The sequence below is a fragment of the Ceratotherium simum genome, chromosome 22 (assembly GCF_057802395.1).
Source record: "Ceratotherium simum simum isolate JZ-2026a chromosome 22, ASM5780239v1, whole genome shotgun sequence".
NCBI lineage: Eukaryota > Metazoa > Chordata > Mammalia > Perissodactyla > Rhinocerotidae > Ceratotherium > Ceratotherium simum.
Window position 1 is genome coordinate 34,947,536 of NC_141921.1, and position 27,184 is coordinate 34,974,719.

Consider the following 27,184-nt stretch of genomic DNA (forward strand, 5'->3'; position numbering starts at 1 on the left):
GTTTCTTTTTTTTCTTTTCTTTTTTTTTTTTTTTTTTGTGAGGAAGATCAGCCCTGAGCTAACATCCATGCTAATCCTCCTCTTTTTGCTGAAGAAGACCGGCTCTGAGCTAACATCTATTGCCAATCCTCCTCTTTTTTTTTTCCCCCAAAGCCCGAGTAGATAGTTGTATGTCATAGTTGCACATCCTTCTAGTTGCTGTATGTGGGACGCGGCCTCAGCATGGCCGGAGAAGTGGTGCGTCGGTGCACGCCCGGGATCTGAACCCAGGCCGCCAGTAGCGGAGCGCCCGCACTTAACTGCTAAACCATGGAGCCGGCCCTGTTGTTAGTTTCTTATGTGTTTTTCCAGAGAGATGGAGAAAACATATAATATTCTTAGTTAAATAGGTACAGGCAGTATGTCTTGAGCATCTAGATTGCTGTTTTCATAATATTTTTGTTTATATTTGATTAGCAGAGCTAGAAAGTGTCCAGAATCCTTAATTGACTCAATCGTCAAGCTTGGAGGGAGACCAGCTCTACTTTAGCCTGACTTGGAATTGTACTGGTCTGGAACCTTGATGTAAATAGCAGGGGATACTGAGAGAGATATGGACCAGTGGGGCAGAATAGGAGCAGCTTTCATGAATTAAATATTCATAATGTGGTGGCATTGTTTGATTTGGAGCATTATGCGAATTTAGAATTTCTATATACCTATCTATGCTTGAATGTTAAGTACCAAACTATACCAGAACTAACTTGAATTTACTTTTTATTAAAATATCATTTTATCTTTTATGCTAAAATGTGCTATTTGTGGATAAAGAAAAATTAATCTGTTAAATTCAAGGAGTCAGAATTTGTATATTCTTCCTGGATTTATGTATGTTTAACACTAATCATAGAATGCATGTCAGATAACAAAGGAGCTCGTTTGATTTGGGAACGTTGTCGTTAGAAAGATAAAAGCAGAATGTTACTGGTATGTTTTGTATTGTGTTTCAAATCGTTCTCTCCCTGCTCTTTTTGTTCTTTTTCAGTTTTCCAAATATTTGTACCTTTCTGATCTTAGTGCTCAAATTTATTTTAAAATCACTTTATAAACCTGCCATCTTTGAAGAGTGACATTTGGTTGTTGAACAGATTTTTTTGGAAGACTCTTAAGTTTAAACATGTGACACTGGATACGTAGTGATTACATTGGCCTGGAATTTATGGAAGAAAGTCATCTTGGCTACACCCGTTCTACATAAGAACATAAAATCTGCTGAAGAACTTTCTACTAGAAGGTTTATTATAACTTGCTTACTTTTCAGAATTTTATGTAGAAAAGAAATGCTGCTGACTGTTTTAAGAAACAAAACATGTTTCTGGGAATTGGGCATGTCTAGAACAAGAAAGGAAAACATTTCCCGTAGTTATTTTCCATACCTGAGAGTCACCAAATAAAATAACATTGACTTCACATGGGTCTATATCCTAAGAGATTATGTTTAGAGTTGCGATAAATTTGTAGGATTTTTTTTATTTGTCAGGACATTTTTGTTGAATATTGAAAGTAAATGATAATGATACAATTACAAGTGGGTATTCTCCTTGTTGGTATTATTTTAACGAAAAGCTGAAGATAACAATGCACTTTTTTTGCTTCGTGATTAAAAATCGACTTACGTCATCTTATTTGTTCATTAAGGATCACTAGGGGAGCTGCTCTCATGGGTGGCTCTGGGTGGTGTGAGATGGCCTTGCAGAATGCTTTGCAGCTCTTATTGGCTGTGAATTTGGAGTGATGAAAAAATGTTTCAGTGTACTTTGATATTATTAAGAATGATGTCTAAAGAAGGAAGGAAGAGAATTATATTTTCTGAGTGGTGGTGTTTGGTAGTTTATATTGCCATTGATATTCATCAGATCATTTTCTTTAGGGGAAAAATTAGATTTACTTAAAAAATTTTAAGTGGGCTTGAGACTTTGGAGATAGGTTTTGCTAATAAAAGGATATTGATTTCCCCCATAAGTCTTGTTGATAGCTGGCATGGTGGGAACAAGTATTTTCAGTAATCTGACTTCTGGCATGTGACATTTCATAGCGGAGAGAAATTCTTTGAAGAGGTGAATAAATGTTGTGTGAATGTTCACTATCCAAAGTGGCAAAGATCAGTCAGTATGTTTCAGAATTTTGTCCAATAGGGAACAGATTACATTCTTTTTAGCTTCTCTCTTCATCCCTCACGATACTTGTCACATGCTCCCAAAGATCTACTTTTCCTCACCACATCTTTCATTCTAGCTTTTCTAAGCTCTAAAAAAATGAAGTAGGAGAGTTCTTGGTGCTGTTAGTGAATTGGTAGGAATCTGGGAGAGCTATCTTAAATGCCTTGTTATCTGAATAGTCCAGAGAAAGGAAAATTACGCTCTTTATGGATGATTTGAAATATTGCCTACTATGTGCCAAGCATATCACAAGCTTTGTTTTATTAAATCTTTCCAGCATTCCCACAAAGTATAGATGAGGAAACTGAGATTTGAGGAGATCATTCCCCTCCAGATAATCGAGCTAGTAAATGAGGAAGTTGGGATTCAGGTTCTGGTCCTGTACAGCTCCAAAGTCCATGCCTTTCTTAGTGGGTCACTTGTTTGTCAGTACTCAGGTATGTGCAACATAGTCGAAAAGTAACCCAAATAGTTCATTTTGTCCCAAAATATATCCTGTATTATATTTAATGACAGATTAAGGAGTTTATTGCCTATAATATTAAATTTTCATTACCTGATTTAATAGGAGCCTGAAAATTCTTGCCCTGAACCTTTTTTCCAGAAAGATAATTCTGTAAGATTGATTCAAAGTGCCAGCCTTGGGTAAGATACTTAGATTTGTATTTTATTCTTCTTGTGTTTGTGTTTTATGCTTTTTCTAGTTCGAGAGAAAAAGTCAAGTATTTTGGCATGGGTGGATGCAGACAGTAAGAAGTAAAAGTATATACTAGCTATGGTAGTGAATAATATTCTGTAAAAGTTATTCTAAAATCTGTACTGAATAATAGTATTTGGATCTTCAAATAAGAGCCCCTTTCAGAAAATTGAGTGGATTTGAATGTGAATTGACCTGCTTCATCATCAAATTATGATTTTAAGAAATTAAAAAATATATATATATAGATGGTGATTATGGTTGTGGTGCCTTTATGTTTTACTTTTAAGTTTCTGCTTTAAAATTTGTTATGGTCTGAAATGGGCCATACAATTTTCGTTTCAGTGTTGTGTTAATTCTTAGTATTATTTCCTGGAGGAATTTTTACATACAAATGCCCCCCTGCTCCTTATATTAAGAACGGAGAACTATATAGCTGATACTTCTGTTTTCACTCTGACCATCAGGAAGCTCAGAGCCAAATTAATGGCCTAATTTTTGCAATATAGTGAGATCTTATAGCCTGCTAGAAGTCTTTGTCATATTTGCTTATTTACTTTCATTTAAAGATTCTATCATCGATATATTTTTTTTGGTAAGGCGCCTCAAATTTGTGGTGGAATAAAGCAAGGCATAAATAAATAAAATAATGGAAAAACAAACTCCACCATGACTAGAGCTGAAACAAAATGAGAGAATAACAGCCTTGCAGTTTTTAAAAGAAAGATAAAAACTTGTTTCTTTATTGCATCTATTTCTGAATTTACATTTGTGCTTGTATTGAAGCCTTCATATTCATAATAAAGTGAAATATTCACCTTAGTAAACCTGATAGTGTCCAACACGGGAGAGCTGTAATAGAGTAATAAAATTGACAGCCAGTTATATCAACCTTTCCCTGCCTCCTCCACTTTCCAGTAATCTTACTAATGACCCAGTGAAATAGGTAAAGGTAGAAGGAGTTATATATGCATTAAACTAGATAATATATACATGTAAACTAGGAAATCATTTTCTGAATAATAGAGTTGATCCCACTCTGATTCCAGGCAACAATCATTTCTTTCTTAGACAAATGCTGTAGTCTCCGAACTAGTCTTCTTTTATTTCCTCTCCTACCTATCTCCAGTTCATTCTTCGTAAATAATCAGAGTAGTCTTTAAAAAATACTGTTTAATGTTATACCCCTCTGTTTAAAGTCTGCTGTTGTGGCCCATTGGTCTTAGAGTTTGTATTGCTTACCAGACCCTACACAGCTTTGAATGATGTAGCTCCTGCTTAAGTTTCCAAGCTGTGATTACCACTCTCTGCATAGTCCCTTCACTCTAGTCTCATGACCTTTGAACAGACCCCCCTTCCTGGAATGCTCTTTCCCTTGCTCTTCGTAGGGTGGATTATTTGCATCCTTCAAATCTCAATTTAGATGTTATTTCTTCTACCTTATCTAGAATACTATTATCCACCTCTCATATTATTCTTTTTATTTTCTTCATACTATTTTCACCATTTTAATTATGTGGTTTGTTTACTGACTTTTGGTCTGCCTGTCCCCAATGGAATGTAATTACCATGAGCTTGGTGACTTTGCCTGCCTTATTTACTACTCTGTCTTATTTACTACTTTGTAGCTACTCATAAAACATTTGTTAAGAATGAATGAATGAGGTTACTAGCTACTTATAAGCCAGCTTCTTGGGTTTGTCCTTCTAGTACCACTTTCCTGGCCATGCTTATATCGTGATACTTCTAATTGTGGGGCCAGAAGAGGGAGTTAACAGGGAATGAATGTCAAGTGTTAGGCATTGTGCAGAGGGTGTTTGGTGTAGTGACTTAGTTAATCATCAGAGCAGTTTATGAGCGTTTTACTGTTACCATTTTACAATTGAGGAAGCTTAGAGGTCAACTATGACTACACACAGTGTACTAAGGGCTAAAGCTGGGAATGGAACCCAAGATTGTCTGACTCTAGAGCCTCTAAAGCACAAAGTGTTAGGGAATTCTGTGGAGAAGCTGCTCATAGGCAGGAAAGTAGGATTTTGGTCACTTAAAAAAAGGGGAGATGGATCTTATTTCTTCATTTTTTTTCCCTCTTTTTTTTCACCCTTTCACTGTTGTAAGCCTATCCTTAGAGTCACCATTCACTCATCCTTCTCCAGATGAAATGAATCACATTCACTGTTTTCTTGAGAATTCTTTATAACTTTTGTACAGTCCTCTTACAGCAGGATTTTAAAAAGTTGAGCCATAGTTAGTGAGCAGGGAGGATTTAACATTACTTTTTGGCTTCCTCCTTGCTGTTAAATAGTGAACATTAGGTGTGGGAGACTGGGTAGCTATTCAGAGTATGGAAGGGGGCGGGGAAGGTGAATAAAAGGCAACACAGGAGCAGAGTCTAGCAGGCCATGTGGACTGGGCTACTGGAATGTTATGTTTCAGTCTGTTATTATATAGTACATTAAATCAAACCATACCAATGTTTGTCTTAAAACATTAAGGAGCATTAGTGAGGCATTGTATTATAGGGAGATCAGTGTATTTTTATAAATGTAGAATTTTTAGAAATACATGCAAATATTTTTCCTTTAAAAGAGTAAATATGTCAGAATGGAAAGCATAGTATGAGATAGTTGACTTCAATATTAATTTTTATTATTACTGAAGGTAGTTAGGAGGAAAGAGAATTGAAATGGAATATATTTGTTTTCCTGTTTCTTTTAATATAGATGGATATGTTAAAATTATTTTTTCTTACACTTATTCTTCTTCCTTTCTTTTGTTATTATTATTATTACTTGAGATTATGGAATAAAACTACTTAAGCATTCACTGTCATTATTACTGAATTAACATTTAGATGTGATTATTGGCATGACAGAAATTGCTTTAAGTATTAAAAACCTAGTCTGAGGGCTGGCCCCGTGGCTTAGCGGTTAAGTGCGTGCGCTCTGCTGCTGGCGGCCCGGGTTCGGATCCCGGGCGCGCACCGACGCACCGCTTCTCCGGCCATGCTGAGGCCGCGTCCCACATACAGCAACTAGAAGGATGTGCAGCTATGACATACAACTATCTACTGGGGCTTTGGGGGGAAAATAAATAAATAAATAAAATCTTTAAAAAAAAAAAAAAAACCTAGTCTGAGTTTAAACCATATGTATACTCTAATTGTTTCAAATAATACCATCAAGTTTTATTAGTGATGATTTCAAGAATTTCACTAGCATCAGTCTGTTAACATAACACTATAAATCTTCTTCTATCTGTATTGTGGATACATTTAATTAATGTTTGGAAACTTAAGGTTTGAGTTTTCAGATCTTATCGTATAACCAAGCATTTGTAATCTTAAATGGACGGTCTTGTACAGAGTGTTGGGGAGAACTCTTTTATTAGGTTAAATTAGGATGGGCAACCTATGGTCCACTCGCCAGCTGCCTTTTTGTTTAAATGAGTTTTATTGGAACACAGCCATACTCATTCATTTTACCTGTTGTCTATAGATGCTTTTCCATTACAACAACTTAGGTGAGCAGTTGTGACAGAGACCATATGGTCCTCAGGCTCATACAAGTCTCATGTATGCACAAATATTTACTAAATAGCCTCATAAGGAAAAGTTTGCTGACCCATGGCTTACATTAATAATTATAATTTACCATAGCAAACTTCCATATTATGTAGTTTTCCACCTTTGCCTCTCTATCCCCTTGTCATTTTTAATAATTATTCTTCTTTCTTTTCTTTATTCTTTTTGTTGATCATATTTTCTGATTCACTGATTCTTTCTTCTGTCTTCTCCATTCTGCTACTGATACCACCCAGTGAATTTTTTTTTAGATATTGTTCAGTTCTAAAATTTCCTCTTGGTTCTTTTTTATAGTTTGTGTTTATCTGCTGAGAATTTCTATCTTTGCATTCATTTCAAATGTGTTTACTTTTACCTCTTGGAGCATAGTTATAATAGTTGCTTTATGGTCTATTCCTGATAATTCTAACATCTGAGTCTTTTCAAGGTTGGCATGTATTGATTGTCTTTCCCTTAAGGAATTGGACACATTTTCTTGGTTCTTTGTATGTCAAGTAATTTTGGATTGTGTCCTAGACACTGTAAATGTTATGCTTTATAAATTCTGGATTGTTTGGAGAATGTTTTTTAAGCAGGCAATCAATCTTGCTAGATTTGACTGCAAGTTCTTGAGAATTGGTTACATTTTCCTATTTTTGTATGTTGAGTAATTTTAGATCGTGTCCTGGACATTTAAAATTTTATGTTTTGGGGCTGGCCCTGTGGCTTGGCGGTTGGGTGCGCGCGTTCCGCTGCTGGCGGCCCAGGTTCGGACCCCGGGCGCGCACCGACGCACCACTTCTCCGGCCATGCTGAGGCCGCGTCCCACATACAGCAACTAGAAGGATGTGCAACTATGACATACAACTATCTACTGGGGCTTTGGGGGAAAAAATAAATAAATAAAATTATAAAAAAAAAATTTTATGTTTTGTAGATTCTGGATCCTGTTAGAATCCTATAGAGAATTGTGATTAAAAAAATTTTTTTTAAGCAGACAGACAACTTGATTAGGCTCGAGGCTCAAGTTTTCTGTTGCAGGGGCAGTTCTAATCTTGAGTCATTTTCAAAGCTTTTAATAGACTGTTTTGGATCTGTCCTATTTATATACCAACTCAGAGGTGAGCCTGGAACTTATGTGGGTTCATACAAAGAATTAGGGATCCTGCTTCTCCAGTTTTCTTCTTTGGAATTCCCCAATACTCCTTGACCCAGAGTGACTCTTTCCTTCATTTCCTGTGGCCAGGAAGAAGGGGTTTCTGTTGGAGTTTTAGCCACTTGCATTGGTGCTCTGTTGCATAATTCCATGACGAGATCCCAGCTTCAAGGCAAAGCTTGTAGAGAAAAGAAGATAAAACAGATAACAACCAAAGAAAAAAAGGGACCCACCCCCCCATCACATGGGATGTTTCACCAAGTTAGACTGCTTTCCACAATCCACCCGTTTTTGTTTACTCTTCAGAGTTTACAGGTATGTTTTTTTTTGTATTTTGTTTAGAGTTTTTAGTTGTAATCAGAGAGAGAGAGAGAGGCTGTAGTGGGTTTTACTCCACTTTGGCTGAATGGAACCATTTTGTACTCTGCCAGCAAAAGTATGAGATTTCCAATTGCTCCTCATCCTCGGCACTTGGTATTTTCATTTTTTGTAAAGCCAATTTAATAGGTATTAGCTCATTGTGATTTTAATTTGCATTCCCTAATGACTAAGGATGTTGAGCATCTTTTCCTATGTTTATTTGCCACCTGTACATCTGTTTTGCTGAGGTGTCATATGTTCAAAACTTTTGCCATTTAAAAAATGTTAGGTTGTTGTCTTATTGCTGAGTTTTGAGAGTTCTCTATATATTCTAAATACAAGTTCTTTATCAGATACGAGATTTTGCAGATATGTCTCTCATTCTGTCTTCTCTTTTCGTTCTTGTAACAGTGTCTTTCACAGAGTAAACATTTTTAATTTTGAGATGTCCAATTCATCAATTTTTTAAATTTTCTTTTTTATATAGATCATGCTTTTGATGTCGTATCTAAGAACTCTTGGCCTAATCTGCGGTCACAAATATTTCCTCCTTTAGTTTCTTCAAAAAGTTTTATCATTTTAAATCTTACACTAGATTCATGATACATTTTGAATTAATTTGCATATAAGAGGTGAGGATTAGCTGGAGAGCTTCATTGTTTTGCATATGGTTTTCCAATTGTTCTACCACCATTTGTTAATTGATTGTTATTTCTAGGGCCGGCCTGGTGGCATAGTGGTTAAGTTCCCATGCTACACTTCGGTGGCCCAGGGTTTGCAGGTTTGGATCCCAGGCGTGGACCTGTGCACTGCTTATCAAGCCAGGCTGTGGCCGGCATCCCACGTATAAAGTAGAGGACCATGGGCATGGATGTTAGCCCAGGGCCAATCTTCCTCAGCAAAAAGAGGAAGATTGGCAACAGATGTTAGCTCAGGACTAATCTTCCTCACCAAAAAAAAAAAAAAAAAAGATTATTATTTTCCCCATTTAATTGCCTCTGCACCTTTGTGAAAAATCAGCTCATCAGGTTTGTGTGGCTCTGTTTCTGTATTTTCTGGCTGTGGTTTGACCCACAGAGGTAGAGGATTTACCATGTAGGGATGATGTGGGAGATTGTGTACCCCCTTTCTTAGGGATACATGTTGAAAATGGTTGCGTTACATGCAGGTCTAGATGATCACTGTTGTCTACATCAACTTAGCATTGCACGGTAAACCTAGCATTGCACCATATGGATGAAAAGAAACATTCTCACTCCTCCCCCCCAGAAAGGAGTTACAAGATCAGAAAGAGCTAGAATCATTGATAGAATCCCCATACAATTTGTACAGAATAGTAATGCCAAACCTACAATAATCAAGAATATCTCCTCTAGCTCTTCCATAGTCAGAGTTCTTTTATTAATTTTAAAATTTTATTTTTTTTTGTGAGAACGTGTATCTATAACCTAATATTTACCATTTTAACCATTTTTAATGCGTCTTCCCCAATTTGTCATGGTTCTTTTTAACCTAAGTTCTACTATGGGAATTTTAGAACATTGTATTTATGATCTCATATTCATATTACATTTTTAAAATGCTCTACCAGTTCAGGTAAATGTCAAGGCCTTGAAAATTTTCCAAAGTTCAGAGTTATACTCATAAAAACTTGTAGCCAGTAGTAGAATGTCCAGCAAAGGTTGACTTTTGTCATATGTGAATGGCTAGGTCTTTCAGTTCTTTTTTGAAGGATATGTTTTAAAATCTGTCAAATGTGTGTTCCCCACCTGTTATTATCTGGATCTATATCCAGAAGAATCTGGTATATCAGCGTATTTTATTATTTGGTTATTATCTGAGGTCATTTGAGTGATTCAGATGTAGAATACAAATGAAGTTGCTAATTCCACTTCATCGTTAATGAACTTTCTTCAAGGTGGGCAATTTTGGAGGAAGAGAAGTACTTTGTTGCCTTCTGCCTTTGCTTTGTCATATGGATTGAGTGTATTTTAATCTGAATTGGATGTTAGTAAACACTTTTTTTTTTTTTTTTTAAAGATTTTATTTATTTTATTTTTTCCCCCCAAAGCCCCAGTGGATAGTTGTGTGTCGTAGCTGCACATCCTTCTAGTTGCTGTATGTGGGACTCGGCCTCAGGATGAACGGAGAAGTGGTGCCTCGATGCGCACCCGGGCCGCCAGCATCGCAGCGCGCGCACTTAACCACCAAGCCACAGGGCCGGCCCAGTAAACACTTTTAAACATTAGTCTGTCTTAGAATCAAAATCGTGAGAACTAGGGCCGGCCCCGTGGCTTAGCGGTTAAGTGCGCGCGCTCCGCTGCTGGCGGCCCGGGCGCGCACCAACGCACTGCTTCTCCGGCCACGCTGAGGCCGCGTCCCACATACAGCAACTAGAAGGATGTGCAGCTATGACGTACAACTATCTACTGGGGCTGTGGGGGAAAAAAATAAATAAATTCAAAAAAAAATTAAAAAAAAAAAACCAAAACGTGAGAACTAAAAACTATGTTTGAAATTTGTGAGTATATCATTCTTTTTTCATGTGGGCATCATTTTGTCTCACAGAAAGTATATTTTTGTCTTAGGTAGAAGTATTAACAGCGTGGTCAGCAGCCATTTTCTTTGGCAATATGGGTCTTTTTTTTTCTTTAAATATTCTAAGCAGAGTATGTTTCTGGGTAAACTTAAATGTAACTGTCAGGAAATCAATTTGCTGTATATGGTGAGTTGTGTCCTGAGTTAGTGGAAAAGCAGAGCTAGAAGGAGGGCTTTTCTGGCTAAGCACTTTGAGACTAATGTTTCTGGATTTGTAAAAAATGCAGTATAATGGTTCCTAGTTGTTAACATTCAAATGGTGATTTCTAGAGACTTTTAGAGCAAAAACTCAATGGGAAGGAAGGTATAGGCTTGCACTTCCAAAATCTAAAGAGCTTTGAAAACTCTTTTTTTTCTGGCAAATTGGCACAAACTCTGGACAGAAAGACAGAAGTTTGAATATTCATATATTTTGCAGTAGAGATGTTAATATGTTTGATTAAGGGGTGCAGCCTTAGACCCTGCTGGAGGTATTAATATACAGAATAATCACTGTATTAACTTTATAACATTGGAAAAATTCTGAATTCCAATATGGGATTTTGGACCTGAATTAACAGCCCAACATTAAATTGAATTGAAACAAGATTAAAATTGGCTAGTTTTATTTCCCTGCAGTTTCAGTGGGAAAAGTTAAACGGAGCAGTGAAGAAAATTTTGTTTTTCTTAGAACACTGGTATCTTTTTTTTTTTTTTTTGTGAGGAAGATCGGCCCTGTGTTAACTTCTGACAATCCTTTTCTTTTTTTGCTGAGGAACACTGGCCCTGGGCTAACATCCATGCCCATCTTCCTCTACTTTATATGGGACGCTGCCACAGCATGGCTTGACAGGCGGTGCGTCGGTGCCCGCCCAGGATCCAAACCGGCGAACCCCGGGCCCCCGCAGCAGAGCGTGCGCACCTAACCCCTTGCGCCACCAGGCCAGCCCCTAGAACACTGATATCTTTTTCTAACACATTCTGTTATATCCAAAGTTAAAGCAGGAGTAGATATGTTATAGCGTTTCGGTTTGAGAATACAGTTTCAGTTTTGCTTTTGTCTATACAGAGTTACTAAAGTTGTGACCTCTGAGATTTCTGTAGTTGCTCGGTAGCGTGATTCAGGATGTTCTGCTTTTCGGGACATTTTACATGCTTGATGTCTACACTTCACAACCTTAAACTCTATTTCAGTCCTTTCTGTTTCATCTTTCATAATAACATGCATTAATCTTTTTTTTTTTTTATAATTTTATTTATTTTTTTCCCCCAAAGCCCCAGTAGATAGTTGTATGTCATAGTTGCACATCCTTCTAGTTGCTGTATGTGGGACGCAGCCTCAGTGTGGCCGGAGAAGCGGTGCGTTGGTGCGCGCCCGGGATCCGAACCCGGGCTGCCAGCAGCGGAGCACGCACACTTAACCGCTAAGCCACGGGGCTGGCCCACGTGCGTTAATCTTCTCAGCATAGTTTCCTTCTTGCGTTTGAGATGGGCTCGCTCTTTGGTGCCACCTAGGTAAGTAGAAGTTAGCTGAAGATGCTTATTATTATCAGCTGAAGTCTCCATTCTAGAATTTGATCCTATAGTCTCTAGTAGGAGAGCTCTAGCCCTTATCTTTTATGAAGCTTTTCCTAATGTAGGAAAGGGTTAAGTTTTTAAAAACACTATTGTGATAAAATATGCATATCATCAAATTTGCTCATTTATAGTGTACAATGCAGTAGTTTTTAGTGCATTCATAGCTATGTGCAACCATTACCACAGTCAATTTTAGAATATTTTCATCACCTCAAAAAGTAACCCCATACCTCTTAGCTGGCAGCTCCTATTTCTCCAGCCCCCCCAGTCCTAAGCAACCACTAGTATTTCTGTGCTTTTCTCTTTCTTCCTGTTCAGCCTATTCTGAACATTTCGAAAAATCAAATCATATAATATGTGCTCTTATGTCACTGACTTCTTTTGCATAGCATGTTTTCAAGGTTTATCCGTGTTGTAGCACGTATTAGTACTTCATTTCTTTTTTTTTTTTTTTTATAATTTTATTTATTTATTTTTTTCCCCCAAAGCCCCAGTAGATAGTTGTAGGTCATAGCTGCACATCCTTCTAGTTGCTGTATGTGGGACGAGGCCTCAGCATGGCTGGAGAAGCGGTGCGTGCCCGGGATCCGAACCTGGGCCGCCAGCAGCGGAGCGCGCGTGTGCTTAACCACTAAGCCACGGGGCCGGCCCATAAATTGACTTTCTAAACTAATCAGTTAATTAGTTTCTGTATGCATCAGATCTCAAAAATTAAATTTTGGACTCTTAAAATGTTTTTTTTTTAAAACATCCTGAATTAATCTGGATCATTTTCTATATAATAAACAGTGACACAGAATTTTTTTTTAGAATTAAAAATTACATAGACCATGTTTATTCAGTTTTGACTAGTGCATTTCCTTTTTAAATAAAGCTAGGTTAAATTTTCTTTTGTAGAGGTTATTTTCAAAATATGCTGGTTTATTTAAATTGGATTTCTTTAATTTTTGAAAGACATATCCCTTATGGATCAGAACTAATGTTAAAGGGAATATAGCTATTTCCAAAGCAACTGTATTTGTAACAGTGCTTCTTTTGAGAAATCATGTTATAGTATCTTGGTGAAATAGAGTATAGTGTAGAAATTTTGCCCTTATTATATGTTGCACAGTACAAGTTATCTTCCTTTTTCGTTACCAAACTGTGTAGAGGGCCAGCCCAGTGGTGTAGTGGGTAAGTTCATGCACTCCCGCGTCAGTGGCCCAGGGTTCGTGGGTTTGCATCCTCGGGCGTGGCTCTAGACACTGCTCATCAAGCCGTGCTGTGGTGGCATCCCACATATAAAATAGAAGAAGATTGGCACAAATGTTAGCTCAGGAACAGTCTTCCTTACCAAAAACAAAACAAAACAAAAACAAAAAAAACTATGTAGAGAGAAGGAGAAAGTGGAGAAGGCATAAATTGACTGACATTACCGTATTGCTCTAAAGCTTAAATAAGAAATAATGCAGAAATAGATCTTTTTCATTTATTTGTTTTCATCTCCTGAAATCAGTTGCCTGTGTCTTCTTTAAAGCAGTATTTGTGCACTGGGATTTGCACCTTTGCTTTCTGTTTCAAGGAGGCAATAATTTGAGACTATCATTTTAAGAATATTGCTTATGCTGTGTATCAGGATAGTAGCTTTTCTTGTAGTGCAGTGGGGTAAAGTTTAGGAACATTCGGTTGGGAGTTGTAAAGGAACATTAGTTTTTCAGCAAACTGGAGGGAGATTTCTGTTGACTTTCACTACTTGTTTTCTGATTTGTCAGAATCTACCTTTTGAGGAGGTACTGACTGTGAGTCAAACCCAGGGTCAGATAAAATTGCCATAGATCAAGAAGCTTCATCCTGATGAGAGTTCATCATTCATGAAATTTCAGTAAACATCTGTGCTTAAAAAATTGTGGGTCCCCTCTTTCCTTCATGGTTTAAGTAGAAAACATTCAAATAATCTCCTCATAGCTCCTTGGATTTCTCTGATGAAATTAGGTCTCTGAAAATTTTTTGTCTGCTTAATTCACATTTAATGTGGAGAGTACGTAGTGATCACTTAAATAATCAATTTAGAGTCTGTTGTGCTTTAATACTGTTTAACCTTCACCTTTTATTTCTGAAATTTTTCTCTTGTTAATTTTTTATTAGAAAAAGAAAGTAAGGAATTAGAATTTTTTTGCATTTATATTTCTGCTTAGAGTCTTAATTCAGTTATTACATGCCATCTGTCTAATCTTGCTAATGATTTTGCTTGTATTTTCTAGTGATATCATATAAATCATAGCAATTTGAACCACAGAAGTGTCAAGTGGGTATGCTACCGTATTTCAATCATGAGATTTAAAGAATAAAAACAACGTGTTCTGGAGCACTGCACATGCATGTTACACTGCTCGTTGATTGAATTATAATTTTAAGTGATACTATGAGAAGATACTTGCTTGTTACCTTGAGCTCAAAGGGAAATAAGCATCCAAAGATTTATGCTGAAGATACAGAGCTTGGTGAGAGCTGGTAATCACCTTAATGGCAGGCAGAATTAGGAGGAAGTATACTGTAGTGTAAGTGGTTTAGGTGCATGTCATTTCTTTGAATTCACCTGTTTCTGGAGAAAATGCCTAGCAGTGCCTATCATACTGAGTTATCTAGGCTTTTTTAGTGGAAAAGGGGGCTAACCTGCCTATTTGCAAATTACTAAAATGTCAGGTTATTTTTTAATTGAGATATAATTCATATACCATAAAATTCACACTTTTCAAGTGTAGAATTCGGTGGTTTTTGGCATGTTTATGAAGATGTGTGACTATCACCTCTAGGAATTAAAGGAGAAAGTTGCTGCATAAAATAAGCTCCCTTGGTTTTGTCCATTACCTGCCCAGTCTATAGTAGTGAGAGTTCATTTGCCATTGGGCAGATGATCAGCTTGGGTCAAGAATTTGGGACTTTTTAGAAGTTGTAGAGTGACACTCCATTGACTCTGTTATGAGATGAACTGCTAATTAGTTCTGTTTTGTAGATGGGGCGACTGTATTTTGACCAGGTTGTGAAATTTTTTTTTACTGTGCTATAAAGTATTCTGCCCTTGGATGCATTAATGTAATAGGAAGAGCTTGGTCTTTAGAATACAGAAAGACCTGGCCTGGCCACTTAACTTAGCCTTGTTAACTTCGGCAAGTTACTTCATCTTGCTGAACTTCAGTTTACAGGAGATACTATAAAATGGTTCGGTGAAGACAACATGGTTGGTTAGGCTTGTGGCACGCTTTGGATTCAGATCTCCTGACTTCTGTTTCCAGTTTTCTTTGTATAGGGCTATGTTTTTGTTCTGAAATAATTATTTTTTATCCAAAGGTCTTTTAAGAAACAGTTAATTTATCAATCCGCAACATTCTGTTGGTAGTTTACAGAGAATGAAATAAATGAAATCAACATTCTTTATTTGTGGCCAAGGAGAAAAAAATATTTGTCACTGGACTCTTGGCCAAATATATGATTGTCTCTTTACAAATCTTGTATATTGTTAGGCAATAAAATAACTAACAGAAATCAGGAACCCTAACTTTCCCTTGTAAGGTTAAGTGATGTGGCTTAGGTTTTGGTGCATAGTTCTGATAACTCATTTGAGAACTTATTCTCACACAGTGAGAATTAGCCCTAGTTAGAAAAAGCTATAGCAGTTGGCTTTGCCGAAGAAAGAATGGCCTTGTATTTTCCACCACTCATGCGACCATAATGCAGAACTATAATTCAAAGAAAGTTTTATTTCAGCCCAGGATAATCTTCATTCTGAAAGAATTGACAAGCTACTATGAAGGACTTTTGTCCTGAAACTTCTTAGGCTTATATTTTCTACATTGCAAGCATATATATAATTCGTTTAGATGAAGAAGTTCCTTTATGAAATGTATTTCACAATGCAGTATTTTAAGTCAGTACTTTGTGTGGAGGGGATGATGGCAAAGCATTGAACTGTTGTCTGAGGTTGCTAGTTAAAGAACTATCTAGAGAATGGTACAGTGTTATTAATTTTGAATAAATAAAGCATAGAGTTTTTGTTTGTTTGTTTTGTTTTCCCTCTCCCACCTCAAGTGAACTGTTGCTACTTGAATATAAAGAATTTTACTTTTAATGATTCTTTGAGACTTTTGCAACTTGTGGGCATTCGTATAAGATTATTGTTTGCAGCTGTCACTTTGTCTTCCATACTGTTTTCACTGAATTAGAAAGGAACGTGGTATGAGAAGTATAATACATTTGTTAGGTTGAAGGAAGGATTCTGTCTCATTTTGGTTTTACTACATTTATAGTCATTCTTTTAAAAATACATTTAAATTATACAAATAATTTATACTTTTTGTAGAAAAAGCACATAATACAGTTATGTAATCCTACCGTCCAGAGATAATTGCTGTTAATCTTTTGGTGCTAGTCTTTTGGTTGTTATTCTTAAAAAGGTAGAGTATCATCTTACCAGGTAGAAGAGCTTACATCTTTCCGTTTTGAAGCTGAATAAAATGATAGTGTATTGTTTTTTAACAGAATGTCCTGACAGCATGCTGAAATACGTTAAACTAAATTATGCTGGAGAACCTGTTTTTAAAAATGAGGAGTTGGTGGGTGGATATGCGCGAAAGTAGCAGCTAAAATAGAAAAAACAAGGAAACAATTGTATTTTCCATTCCTGTGTAGTTAGCAGAACAGACTGGGCCTTTGTCAGTAATTTCTGCATTGATAAATTAGTCTTAACTACCTGAATATCTTTCTTATAATTCTTAGTCTTTTTCTCTAGAAAGTCTGAAAGTGAAGGTGGTGTATTCTCATCGTGGGCCTAAAGTTTGGAGGCTTGTTGTATAATTTTATTTGTTTTGAGTTTCCATGGAATGTTTATCATGGGAATCACTTTTGGAGAAATTGATCTAATCACATTAGGAAATTTGAAATACTTTGTGTTCCAGTTTTTGTGGAGGAGTGAGTATATAACCCCACTAATTGGGTGACATAGCTTGGGGTCATGGACAGAATTTTGTGGTGGTAATTTTCTCTAATAGCTAAAGCAGTTCATTTTTGAGTTCTTTTTTCCTTAACTCGCTCTTCTAGAATTCCTAGAGGACCTGTGCAGCAGCCTCTCGAGGATCGAATCTTCACTCCTACTGTCTCGGCTGTGTACAGCACGGTGAGTGCCTCACAGTTGTTTGTCATATTGTGTATCTGTTTTTGCACATGAGCCTTTGATACCACAGGCAAAGTTTGATTGGCACATGATAGGTTTTTGACAAGAGGTTCAATAAAATTCTGAATAAAATTGGATGTATGTACTATGATAAGGTGAATAGGCCTTTTTCCCCGTAATCTTAAGAAGTGGAGGTGAAAAAAAATTATATTAAGATAGATCGGCTTGTACACCTGTCTTCTTTTTCCTCTTTCCATAAATATCCTCCTATGGTCTAGTGTTGTGATTTCTTTTAGGGCACTGAGTTTTAATTTCTTTGGATGTTTTTTCCTTAAAATTTTACTTAAAAATTTTTTTTCATTTTACTTTTTCCCCTCTCTGATTACATATAAAAAATAGAGAAAGTTTGGAAAAGAGAATGTTAGTTTTAATGGGAGAAAATTTAATGTTTTATGTTAAATGATTGATTAAAATTCATAAATGAAGAGACATTTAAAAGTTCGAGGATGAGGGTAAGAAAATTAGAAGCAGATTTCAGGTGTCTTCCAGTGAGCTTAAGGGAATTTAGAGAGAACTAGGGAGTCAGACACATCTTTTTAATGTTTCAGTTCATCATACTGTTTATTCCTAGGAATGGACAGGGTGCTTTAAAGAAACAGTGTAGAGAGGGAGATGAGTAAATAAATAATTGTGTAATCTAAAGTGATATGCTAAAGCAATGATTCTTATCCTTTTGGGTTATGAATTACTTTTAGAGTCTGAAAATAGTTGCAATGCTTTCTCCACAAAGAAAGAGCATATACCTGGTGTTGACATATAATTTCAGAATTTTACAGGTGTCCATCAGGCCATTTGTGGATCCCAGGTTAAGAACATTTGATTAGATATATGAACATGCTATTATATGGGAAAGGAAGAAGTCGCTTCATTGAGGAAGTAACACTAAGCTGGAAATATAGGACTTCTCTAGGCAGAGAAGGGAAGAAAAGGCTAGGAAGTGAAGATCCATAGGTATGGTTAATGAAATGACCAGTAGTCAGTCCAGTGTGGCATGTGTGTTATGTTTTATAGCAGAACTGGAGATGAGAGAGGTGGGTTTTGGAGATTTTAAGGTTGTCCTAAAGAGAGAGAACTTCATCACACAGGTACTGGATAGGATGATTATTCTTTCTGGTTTGCCTGAAACAAGTCTCAGTTGACTCCTATTGTAGATCAATTAAACACCTGTTAATTACTTTTTGAGCCCCCCTTAACGCTTAAAATGTACCCAGTTTGGATGATAAATTAATGTGGTCACCCTAGTAATTGGGAACCTTCAATTTACATTGAAAAATAACCTTTAACTTTTTTCTGGCACAAATTTCTAGGCCAGAATTGTGGGGGTTTTTTTTGTTTTTTGTTTTAATAGTACTGAGCTTAAGGGCGGCATAATTTTTGTCAGGAATAACTCTTAATATATAATTTTTTTCTAATTATAAAAGTACACCTTAACCATTGAATTATTGTTTTCAAAGTTAAGATAGGTAAAAGAAAATGAAAATTTCTGGTAATCTTGAGTGATTTCTAGAGTCAGTTAGTATAACCATTTTTTGGTATAGTTTCCTTTGTCTTTTTTTTTGTGTTGTAGGCTGTGTATAAGAAATTTTATTCTAATTTGACACTTTGTTATAATATTAGCTTTTCCTGTGCTATTCGAAACACTTCTTAATAAATGATTGTACACTGTTTTAAGAATTTAATATTCACTCAATATTTGACAGATATTTCTTTAATCTTTTAATGTGTGTCAGGGACTGTTCTAGGTGTTGGGAAAATATCGTAGTGAGCAAACCAAATCCTCAGTCCTTATGGAGTTTACCTTTTTGTGAGATAGAAAGATAGTAAACAAATATATATATACAATATATTATGGGGTAGTAATAAGTGCCTTGATGAAAATGAGGCACGATAAAGGGATAGAGAATGACTGTACATCCTACTTTAGCTGGGGATCTCAGGTAAGTTCTATCCGAAATTGTGGCATTTTAGTAGAAACCTGAGAGTGAAGGAATAAGCCTTGCAGATTTCTAGGGAAAGAGCATTTCTGGTACAAGGAACAGCAGTGCAAAGGCCCAGAGATAGCAATGCCCTTAATGTGGTCTTAGAACTGCAAGGAAGCCTGTGTGGCTGGAGTAGACAGAGGTTGGAGATAGGATTCATAAGCTGGAGCATCAGATTATGTGGGGAATTATAGACCATGGTAAAGCTTTTGGATTTTAATTTAAAGATTTTATTTATTCATTTTTTCCCCCCAAAGCCCCAGTAGACAGTTGTACGTCATAGGTCCGCATCCTTCTAGTTGCTGTACGTGGGACTCGGCCCCGGGTTGGACGGAGAAGTGGTGCCTCGGGGCGCGCCCGGGATCCGAACCCGGGCCGCCAGCATCAGAGCGCGCGCACTTAACCGCTAAGCCACGGAGCCGGCCCTGGATTTTAATTTAGATGTAATGGGAAGCCACTGGAAACATAAGAGCAGTAGATCTGAATTTCCTTTTTTTTTTTTTTTTTTATTAATGGTGGTTTTTCTAGATCTTGTCATTCCATCTGCATTTATTAGCTGAAATCCTTCTTATTTTTTTTGTGAGGAAGATCAGCCCTGAGCTAATCTGATGCCAATCCTCCTCTTTTTGCCGAGGAAGATTGGGCCTGGGCTAACATCCGTACCCATCTTCCTCTACTTTATGTGGGACGCCGCCACAGCATGGCTTGACAAGCGGTGTGTTGGTGTGCACCTCGGACCCTAACCTGCGAACCCTCAGGCCGCCAAAGCGGAGCGCGCGCACTTAACTGCTGCGCCACCGGGCCAGCCCCCTGAATTTCCTTTTAAAAGACCTCTGTAGCTACTATATAGAGAGTAGACTCTGTTGAGGGCAGGTGGTTGTGGTGGTGAAGTGGAAGCAAGGAGACCAGTTAAGAAGTTATTAGTAATAACAGCAAAAGATGATGGTGGCTTGCCCTAAGGTGGTAGCAGTAAAAGAGATGAGTAGTGGGATTTGGTGTGTGTGTGTGTGTGTGTGTGTGTGTGTGTGTGTGTGTATATATATATGTTTTTGTTTTTTTTTTTTTTTGTGAGGAAGATCAGCCCTGAGCTAACATCCACCCCAGTCCTCCTCTTTTTGCTGAGGAAGACTGGCTCTGAGCTAACATCCGTGCCGATCTTCCTCCACTTTATGTGGGACGCCGCCACAGCATGGCCTGAGAAGCAGTGCATCCGTGGGCACCCGGGATCCAAACCCGGGCCGCCAGCAGCAGAGCACATGCACTTAACTGCTACGCCACAGGGCCGGCCCCAATTTGGTATATATTTTGAAAGTAGAGTCAGTAGGATATGATCATAACTTGGATGTAGGATGTGAGAGAGAGAAGAGTAAAGGATGATGTCATGAATCTTGGCTTGTGCAACTGAGTGAATCTGGTACTATTTATGGAGATAAACACTGGGTGAAGAACAGGGTTTTTGTTGAGAAAAATTAATATGTGTAAACATTATTTTGGTGAAGAGTTAAACATTAGCTTGTTTCCAGTTTTTCCTATTAGAAATAACTTATTTGAATTTAAAACCTTTTATGTCTTTTGTATTATTTTTGTAGAATAACTTTCTAGAAATGCAATTACTGAGTTCAAGTATAGGCATGTTATTAAGATTCCCAATAACTGAGGACATGTGACTTTGTAAGCTTAGTAGTTTGGAGAGGAGATCATCAAAATCCTGTGAATGACAACACAATGCCTGCTACACAGTTTACATGAAATGTTTTGAATCTAAGTTTTTGAATTTATTTTTGAGTTAGACCAAATTTGACTTTTACTATTTAAAGCTACTGCATATATGTAGTCCTTCAGTGGATTTAAAAAGTGGTTGTGTCAATCATGTATAGTGCCTCTTCTGGAAGGACAAGGGATTTTATTTTATTTTATTATTATTATTTTTTTTGAACACGCCAGCAATGTTTATTGTTCAGCTCTCCCCAGGAGGCCAGTGCTGGGGGCTGGCCTCCATGAGGAGCGGTTGGTTTGGGGGCCAGGTGCGGCCACCCTAATGTCCCCTGAGGCCTGGCGGTGGTCCTGGGGCCTGTCAGTCCTCCCGCTGGGCTTTCCTGGTCCAGAAGTCCGTGTGGGGTTGGGGCTTGTCAGACCAGGAAAGCTGCCTTCGTGGAGGGGCAGGACACCTGGGGAGAGGTCATGTGCTGCCTCAGAACCTATTAAGTCCAACATCAGCATGTGATAGGAGGGAAACTGAGGCAAGATGGTAGAACCTAGAGGAAGAAGTGACAGGGAGTCTGAAGGTGAGATGGGAAGGACCAGCATCCTTCGGGCCGAGCCAGAAGTGGGTGAGAGGGAGACTTCCAGGTACTCCTCCCTCCTGGCTTCTGGAAGGGTGAGCAGGGGCTCTGGTCAGTCGGGGGTGAGTCCTGAACAGCTTCGTCCCACAGGGGTGTCTGCAGGGCAGCCAGGCTTGAGAGGGCCACAGTGCTTGGATGAGTCCGGCAGGCCCCCACCCTTGGTCCCTGCCCCGGAGGGGAGGCAGAGCTGGGGCCGGCAGCCTCATCCCGGCTGGGCCTTCACTGAGCGTTTTTGGTCACCTTCTGGTTCTTTAGCATCACGTAGGTGATGAACACTCCCACAAACAGGAGCAACAGGAGGCTGGCAGCCAGTGGGATGGCAACGGCATAGCCTCGGGGCAGGAAATACTTGTGGATGACATGCTGGCTGTTGATGAACGGCATCTCCCCCGCGCTCCGGCACTGGAGCAACAAGCCACATCCAAGGACAAGGGATTTTAGATAGTGAAAAGTTACCTTAAAATATGATAATCTCCAATTTCTGATCAGTTGTTTCCATTCTCAGTAATATAAGTCTCTGCCCCACTTTTACAGTGTTGTTATGCACATTAGCTGAATGAGTAGGAGAGTGGTTGACCAGGTGCTTTCACATCCTTAGTCCCCTTTTTCTCAGCCCCAGGATTATGTTGGTCATTATTCCTCTAGTGTCTAGGTCCGTTAGTGTCATTTCTGTGTCATAAAATAAAGGCTAACCCTTAATTCACCTCTTCCTGCCTCAGCGTATGGTGCCAGTATGTCACTTTAATTGAGTTGGTTAAATTCCTTGAAAGGCGAAAAGACTCCTGGCCAGTCTTAAAAAATTATACAATCAAAGATTTTACTTTTTTATGTCTGATACGCAGGGTTTTTGCCCTTATGTCAGACATTTTAGGTAGATTCTCTGCTTGTAATCAAAGAAGTATCAAAAGAAGGACTCAACTTTTGTAATGCCTTCATGTTACGTTTTATTATTTATTTATTTATTTTAGCCTGGTTTATATGTTTATCCTTGAAACATCTACCAGGGATGAGAGGGATGCTTTTGTCCTTATTCCTCATTAGCCATAATTACATTAGAGTGAACAAAAAAAAGAATAAAGCCAATATTTTTTAAACTCTAGTAAGAGCAGTATATATTATATGGTTGAGAGGAAAGGGCAAAACTAAAGAGGCATGCACTAATTTGAAATTATATTCATTGATAACTCTCTTGTTGGCGTGCTTCTGAAAAACAAACTATGAAATTTTACCGTGTTGTATATTTTTAGCTTATATATTTTATTCAGAGAAATTAGATTTTATGACTATTAAGCTAGTATTTTTTTTTAATTTTTAATTTAAATTTTTTTTTTTTTGGTGAGGAAGATCAGCCCTGAGCTATCATCCATGCTAATCCTCTTCTTTTTGCTGAGGAAGACCAGCGCTGAGCTAACATCTATTGCCAATCCTCCTCCTTTTTTCCCCCAAAGCCCCAGTAGATAGTTGTATGTCATAGTTGCACATCCTTCTAGTTGCTGTATGTGGGACGCGGCCTCAGCATGGCCGGACAAGCGGTGCATCGGTGCGTGCCCGGGCTCCGAACCCGGGCCGCCAGTAGCGGAGCACGAGCACTTAACCGATAAGCCACGGGGCCGGCCCCAAAGCTAGTATTTTTAATATAATTACAGAGATAAACTTAAAAAATTTTCTGGAATAATAACTTTACTACAAGAAGCAGTAGTTTATATTTTGTGGGATTGAAAAGAGTTGTTTATTAACTACTTATGAAAAATTTTTATAGATATTTAATTTGAATAAATTACTCCTTAATACCATAACATTTCATGATCCTTTTTAGCCAGCTTATACTTTATAAAGTCTTGATTCTGTCATCTTGTATAGCTCTATGTCATTTACTTAGAAAATCATGCTTTTATGTCTTTTTCTAAGTCACTGATAGGTATTGAGTAGGCCAACAGGAGACCCCTGCACAGAGACAAAGTTTAGCATGGGTTGATCAACTCTCCTCAGGCAATGGTGTCCAGCTAGCTGTAAATCTACTTAATTGTCCTATAATCCAGCACAGAATTCACAATCCATTTTTTCCCAATGATAAATTTACCAGTTGAACTGATGATTTGTTCATTTATAAAAATAGCTTTTTGAAGTATATTTGATGTATAGTATGTATAGTACCAATGATTTAAATATATCTAAAGTGTATTATTTAAAGTACATAATTGGGGCCAGCCCCGTGGCTTAGTGGTTAAGTGCGTGCACTTCGCTACTGGCGGCCTGGGTTCAGATCCTGGGCGCGCACCCCGATGCACCGCTTGTCCGGCCATTCTGAGGCAGCGTCCCACATAAAGCAACTAGAAGAATGTGTAACTATGATATACAACTATCTACTGGGGCTTTAGGGACAAAAAGGAGGAGGATTGGCAATAGATGTTAGCTCAGAGCCGGTCTTCCTCAGCAAAAAGAGGAGGATTGGCATGGATGATAGCCCAGAGCTGGTCTTCCTCAGCAAAAAAAGAGGGGGATTGGCATGGATGTTAGCTGAGGGCTGATCTTCCTCTCACAGACACACACACACACACACACACACACACACACAAAATAAATAAATAAAGTACATAATTTGGTAAATTTTAACATATGTATATATGCATGAAAATCTTCACCACAATTAAGAAAATTAACATATGCATCATTCCCAAAAGTTTCCTCATGCGTCTTTGTAATCTTTCTTTTCCACCTTCCCCCACCATTGGTCTCCTTTCTGTCCATGGATTCATTTACATTTTCTTGACTTTTAGATAAAAGTCATAATAGGAAAAGGAATCATTCAGTAGGTACTTTTTTATTTCTTCTTTTTTTAACCAAGGTTAATTATTTTGAGATTTATGCATGTTGTTGCGTTTATCAGTAGTTTGTTCCTGGAAGAAAAAGTAAACTTTAGGCTTAAAATTTAGGGCTGTTGTAATTACATTTCATGTATTATTTTTCCCCTCTAACAATAGAGTTTGGTTTTCATTAACCATAATGTAAATCATAATGATTGTACAATTTGGTAGTTTTCTTTTTTCATACAACATTGTATTTTAAATAATTTCCCAAGTTATTACATAGCATTTATAAACATTATGTTAACAGTGTAAGTAGCACATCAATGAGGTAAGCCATAATTTACATAATCAGTAAATTTACAAACTAGTGTTTAACTTAAAGATTCCCTCTTCTTTATTTTCAATTTTAAATAACTGATATATACATATATAAAATATATATTCATACATATATGTGTGTATATTTATTTTTCTTTATTTAAATAGGATTATTTCCTTAGGCTAAGATTCCCAACAGCAGCCTTACTAGGGTAAAATGCACACACTTTAAAGATACTTAATATTTTTGACATTGTACAGCTTACATTGCTGCTAGCTGCATAGGAGTGTGTCCATTTCATCATATCTTTATAGTTTCAGGTCTTCCCATTTTCACACAACTTTGCTAATTTCATAGATCAAAAGTGCTATTTCACAGTTCACGAAAGAGGAAATTAGCAGGTTAAGTGACTGTGGAACAATGTTTAACATTGATAAAATAATGATATCATATTTAGTTTATAAAGTTAAGCAGAGGTTTAATTATTTACCCATTTCTCAGTTGTAGAAATATAATAATTAGGAATTTTTCAGGACTTGTTTTCTTATTGTTACCAAACCAGGATGATTTTGCCCACCGCTCAGAAAGCCGATCACTGAGACAACGAGATTGCAGAGAGAGAGGGTTTAGTCACAAGGCAGCCAAGTGAGGAAACGGGAGAATGAGTCTCAAATCCACTTCCCCGAAAATAGGGACTCAGAGATATTTATGGGGTAGGGAGCAAGGTGGTCTGAAATGTGGAGATAGATGATTGGAGGTGAGGAGAGGTGAGGTAATGGATGATCTGCGTGAGTGTAGTCAGACTTCATGCCTCTTCATAGGACACATGTTCACAAAATGGCAGTGTTGGCATGACCTAAGGGTGGAGTTTTTAGCCTTCTGACTTCAAAAGGTCACTTATGAGACATCTGTGCGGCCCCAGGTGATAGGTTGGTGGTCTCAACCGGCCTTAAGTGGACAAGGGGCTCTAATTCCTGAAAATCAGCTCAAACATCCATTACCACGGTGACCCAGGCTTCAAGGAGATGTTATCTAATGGGAGTCAGATAGCATATTGCCTAAACAGCACAGTTAACAATGTCAGGGGAACAACTAAAAGCTACAATCAGTAGTTGCAAAAAAGGAAAAAAAACTTTACGTTCCTAGCTACTTAATCATCAGTGGCTAACTGTTTGCCGGTTTCATTAGCCTTTTAAATTTTTTTCCTGTTTAATATTTTTGAATTATTGGGTACAGAACAGGAATGAAATTTTCCTGTTTGTTGTGGCAGAAAGGATTTGGTTGTAAGAAGATTGTAGTTTTAAAATTATTATTGTCACTTTTCTCCAGTAGCATTGCTGAACGATATTTGACTATGGTTAGAAATCAAGATGTTTGCATTTGACATTTAAATAAAAGATGAAAATCACATTTGGGTATTTTCTTTTTTTTTTTATTGTGACAAAATACACATAACATAAAATTTACCATCGTAATCATTTTTAAATGTGCAGTTAAGTGGTACTAAATACATTCATATTGTTATGCAGTCACCATCACCATCCATCCCCAGAACTCTTTTCATCTTATAAAACTGAAACTCTGTACCTATTAAACAACTACTCTTTCTCCCCTCCCCCCGGTCCCTGGAAACCAGCGCTCTTTTATGTCTCTCTGATTTTGACTGCTCTAAGTACCTCGTATATGTGGAATCATACGGTACTTGTCATTTTTTGACTGGCTTATTTCACTTAATATAATGTCCTCAGTGTTCATCCATGTTGTCAGGTGTGTCAGAATTTCCTTTCTTGTTAAGGGTTAATAATCTTCCATTGTATGTATACAGCACATTATGCTTATCCATTCCTCCATCAATGGGCGCTTGGGTTGCTTCCACGTTTTAGCTACTGTGAATAATACTGGTATGAACATGGGTGTGCAGATACCTCTTTGAGATCCTGCTTTCAGTTATTTTGAGTATATGCCCATAGTGGAATTGCTGGATCCTATGGTAATTCTGTTTTTAATTTTTTTGAGGAATCGCCATATTGTTTTCCACGGTGGCTATACCATTTTACATTCCTACCAAGTGTTCCAGTTTCTCCACATCCTCTCCAACACTTGTTTTTTGTTTTTTTTTGGTAGTAACCATTTTAATGAGTGTGAGGCGATATCTCATTGTAGTTTTGATTTGCCTTTCCATAACGATTAGTGATGTTGAGCATCTTGTCATGTGGTTCTTGGCCATTCGTGTATCTTCTTTGGAGAAATGTCTATTGAAGTTCTTTGCCCATTTTTGAATTGAGTTGTTTGTTTTCTTTTGTTATTGAGTTTTAGGAGTTCTCTGTATAGTCTGAATATGAATCCCTTATCAGATATATGATTTGCAAATATTCTCTTACATTCTGTGGGTTGCCTTTTTAC

The 27,184-nt window shown here is 37.5% G+C and overlaps 1 protein-coding gene and 1 pseudogene across 17 annotated transcripts in view; one reads left to right on the plus strand and one right to left on the minus strand.

Annotated features, from left to right (window-relative positions):
* Nucleotides 1-27,184, plus strand: part of EIF4G3 (eukaryotic translation initiation factor 4 gamma 3) — a 351,740-nt gene that overhangs the window by 81,747 nt on the left and 242,809 nt on the right. For 13 of the 17 annotated variants that reach the window (XM_087446658.1, XM_087446641.1, XM_087446642.1 and 10 more), the window contains one exon: nucleotides 17,202-17,277. In XM_087446658.1, the coding sequence (XP_087302784.1) occupies nucleotides 17,202-17,277 (76 nt within the window). Of the gene's footprint in view, nucleotides 1-7,806; nucleotides 7,929-17,201; nucleotides 17,278-27,184 lie in introns of those variants that run through there. The other 4 variants (XM_087446650.1, XM_087446654.1, XM_087446656.1 and 1 more) reach the window with 3 other exon arrangements.
* Nucleotides 21,648-22,067, minus strand: LOC147914134 (dolichol phosphate-mannose biosynthesis regulatory protein pseudogene; annotated as a pseudogene).